Source organism: Sphaeroforma arctica (assembly GCF_001186125.1).
Source record: "Sphaeroforma arctica JP610 unplaced genomic scaffold supercont1.3160, whole genome shotgun sequence".
Lineage (NCBI taxonomy): Eukaryota > Ichthyosporea > Ichthyophonida > Sphaeroforma > Sphaeroforma arctica.
In genome coordinates, this window is record NW_014037398.1 from 1 (window position 1) to 3,939 (window position 3,939).

General features: G+C 42.8%; 2 protein-coding genes across 2 annotated transcripts; both read left to right on the forward strand.

The window, feature by feature from the left end:
- Positions 1–2,423: 2,423 nt before the first annotated feature.
- On the forward strand, positions 2,424–2,873 carry SARC_13338 (hypothetical protein; the record flags this gene model as incomplete). Its single annotated transcript, XM_014292532.1, has 1 exon — positions 2,424–2,873. One exon carries the CDS (start codon positions 2,424–2,426, stop codon positions 2,871–2,873), a length of 450 nt encoding a protein of 149 aa, XP_014148007.1.
- A 104-nt stretch (positions 2,874–2,977) lies between these two features.
- SARC_13339 (hypothetical protein) lies at positions 2,978–3,431 on the forward strand (the record flags this gene model as incomplete). The annotated part of the gene is made up of 2 exons (XM_014292533.1): positions 2,978–3,100; positions 3,207–3,431. 2 exons carry the CDS (start codon positions 2,978–2,980, stop codon positions 3,429–3,431), a joined length of 348 nt encoding a protein of 115 aa, XP_014148008.1.
- Positions 3,432–3,939: the final 508 nt, after the last annotated feature.

Genomic DNA, 3,939 nt, shown 5'->3' on the forward strand with positions numbered 1-3,939 from the left:
ATATACAAAACAATGTTTGGCCTAGAACATGATCAAGACAAAGACCGTCTATGGAATCCAGGTTAATATCGGTCGATCTGTAGCTCATAGGACAGTAATACAGTCCATCATACTTATAAAAACTTACTACAAATTGGTACCAAAGCATTTAATTTCCTGCGCTTACACGGTTGACCCTTCGCGCACATGCTGTTGTGTCTCGTAACGGCATCTACTATATTAATGCAGGTGTCTACTAAATATATGCACGCCCACCATTGCGATGGGGATATAATATGCATTAGTTAATTACTTGCCTTGAGATGGTTTTAGATTCCAGCATTGGAAACGCTGCGAAAACTGTGGAAACGCTGCGAAAACTGAGGAAACCTAAAACCCTAAAACCCTAAAACCCTAAACCCAAAAACCCTAAAACCCTAAACCCAAAAACCCTAAAACCCTAGAACCCTAAAACCCTCAATCTAATGGAAGCGTCTCTATAGTTCTATGTACACAAATTAAAACAAAGTGGGCCACAGTGTCACAGACTGCTAGTACAAGCGCGTCAGCCCATTCCACATGAGGTGTGGATGTGTCAGCAAACGAGCAAACGGATACACAAACAGTAGAGACAATCTACAATCATGTGCACGTTGATGATGAAGCAATTATATACTTGAATCATACAAGCAAACATGTGACAAACCAGCGGTCGCAATTGTGTGGACGCAATTAGTTCCGGTTCCGAGTAAGACCTGCAGTTTGTGAATGAGTTGTTTAAGGGATGCGATTGGGATTCTGGCACATCTGAGCTACAGGAAGAATCATCGATTTACCAGAAGGACATACTCAAGGTATTTTTAAGCATAAAGCAGTAGTTTGTTTGTGTGTTGACCGAGGTTTTCTACGCCTGCTTGGTAGATTCTGTACGCCTTATGTCATATGTGACCGTCTTTGTACACTACATCCAGGCAGTATGAAGTGATTGGTATACTTCACATTCATATAGAACAGGACTCAATCATTGCTTCTTCTCTTTGCGTATATCAAACCAGACGATAGACAGCACTATCGTACTAGTAGACGAAATGGCACGTTTGTATGGATGTGCTGTGAAGTATCTTTAACCCAATGGAGGTTTATTGTATTATACGTACGTGTGAGTTGTTGTGCTATAAACATTATCGTCATTGAACGTCCTGTCACTTTAGACTTGCCTATACTGTTCTTATATTCATTACGCATATACTTGCCTATACTGTTCTTATATACATTACGCATAGACTTGCCTATACTGTTCTTATATACATTACGCATATACTTGCCTATACGGTTCTTATATACATTACGCATAGACTTGCTTATACTGTTCTTATATACATTACGCATATACTTGCCTATACTGTTCGTATATTCATTACGCATAGACTTGCCTTTACTTTTCTTATATACATTACGCATAGACTTGCTTATACTGTTCTTATATACATTCCGTTGTCAGATTAGATGAGTGCCGTTCTCCGCCTTTCAGTGTCATACCCAGACGAAATGCATGACATAGCTCAGTATCCATCGATGTGTGTCTAATTATATATATACGCTGTGATTAGTCTCTGCATAATATACATCGCGGTGACTGTATACGGCATGATTTCATATCCTAGTCTGTTAGTGAATGAGTATAAAGCCCGTGTTGGGTGTGTGCCGGTAAACTAGAACCTCTGCAAGTGTCTATCTACTGCGAAGGTTGCTACAAAGCCTTTCTAAACCCATTGGGTTCTAAAATGGTTATCATAATCCGTAAGTACATGCATACGATTGAGTGTACATTCATATGCCAGCTCGCACGTTCCCTCGGTCTTAAGGTCTCTCAGAAAGACTCAGTACCTCGATGGATATGACACCTGCTCTGGTACTACAGACGGCTAAACGAACACTTGGGGCAATCGGGTAACACTGTTACAGCCCCATTGTACTTCCCTATCGTCTGATGCAGACACTTTATGCACAGATGGTTGTGTTCCTACTTGGTATTCGATAATAACTGTACACATTTAATACATTACACTGCAGTTTATACAATGAGTGATTGATACACCAGTATAACTGTACACATTTAATATATTACACTGCAGTATATACCATGAGTGATTGATACACCAGTATAACTGTACACATTTAATATATTACACTGCAGTATATACCATGAGTGATTGATACACCAGTATAACTGTACACATTAATTATATTACACTGCAGTATATACCATGAGTGATTAATACACTAGTATAACTGTACACATTCAATATATTACACTGCAGTATATACCATGAGTGACATAAAATCACAGCGAGCCGCTTTGTGCCGCGATGGCGTATTGATCGTGCCAAACGCATGCACACGAGAGTCCTTCCACGAGGCTAGAGCAGTGCTAAGAACCGCCTATGATCTGGAAGTGTTTCCGTATCTGTCTGAGAAAGATCGGCTCTGGGCTCAGGGGAAAGACATCTTGCAGCTGGCAGCCGGTAGTAAAACTTGGCCACTTTGGGTTCATGTTTATGCAGCCAGAACCCAAGGGAGACGAACTGACGGCCACCGTGGGGGGTAATGAGGTAATCTTTCAGACCTTATACGCCGATAAAGCCAACAGTACACTCATCAACCACAAGTCGAATGCCAAGCTGAAGACGCTGCTCTTTGCGCTTTCTGACGCGGATGAGCACACGATCATCGGGATAGATTCGTGTAAGGTGCATCGCGGGAGTCTGACCCCGCCCCATTTCGACCTGTACAGTACCACATTGAAACGGGTGCAGGCTATGGACATTGGCCCTGCAGAAGGTGATGTGCGCCTGTGCTTTCTCCGAGGCAGTCACACGGCGCGAGAGGCGTAGGCCGTTTCTGTGGTGTGCATCTGGCTGAGAAAACGGGCTATGTGGGATTGGAGGACAAATTAGGCCCGGAATTATTTCGGGAGTACGCGGATAAGCGCAAGGTGATGGTACCCCCTCCCAATTCACTGGTGCTGTGGCTGCCGGGTGTAGTGCATGCAGAAGTGAAAATAAAGAACGAGCGAGTGATGTCTCGTGATGATATTTCGTTTCAGAATAACAAGAAAGCGGTATGTGGTAGGTACGCTCAGGAATGTGGGGTTGAGTAAAACCGAAAGGGGTTTTTTCATGGGGATGCGTCAGCATGGGTTTGTGCCGCACCCCTACCGGAAACAGCGCGCACGCCACGTGCAGGACAATGTGGTGTATGGTAAAAAAACGCAGTTTGGCAAACGCCGCGACATCTTGCCGGCCGAAAACCCCCGGTTTATCGAGGCAGTTAAGGATGCGCAAAACAGAGTGGAGCCGCTCGACGGTTCCAAAAGCACGCACAACACTAAGCCCACGGCGCAGTTGGAAACTCGGTTTGCCAACACTCGCACCCAAGCGGAAGAAAATTAAACCAGATACGAAGAACGGTACAATTGACCTAACTTGAGAACCTATGTGGCATATCTTTACAGTGGATTAAGGTGTGTATCTGGGTTTATACATACAGCTGGGACTAGTATTATTGTGAAAGGTAGTTGCGCAATCGCCAAATGCTGAAAGAGTGGCGTCGAATAAGTGTTTCACGAGATTATGTTAGTGATTTTTATAAATATTATATCACACACCTAAGAAATAAACGATATATGCACACATGTACATAAGCTAATACTAGTGTAAAACCAAATTACCAATTCAGAAAGCGTATTTCTGTGAACTATCTGTCCATTCTGTCAGATCGCACTTATGAATCTCTGAGATTATAGGCATGAGTCATATACCTCTCATTTGTAGGGGATATAGTCATTCATTTAGGCCTGAATTTTCGCGTTGAGATATAAATACAGACACATACATATATTTGAATCTGTGTTGGCAAGTCGAATTCGGCGTTCACGTTCGTTCATGAACTATCAATCAA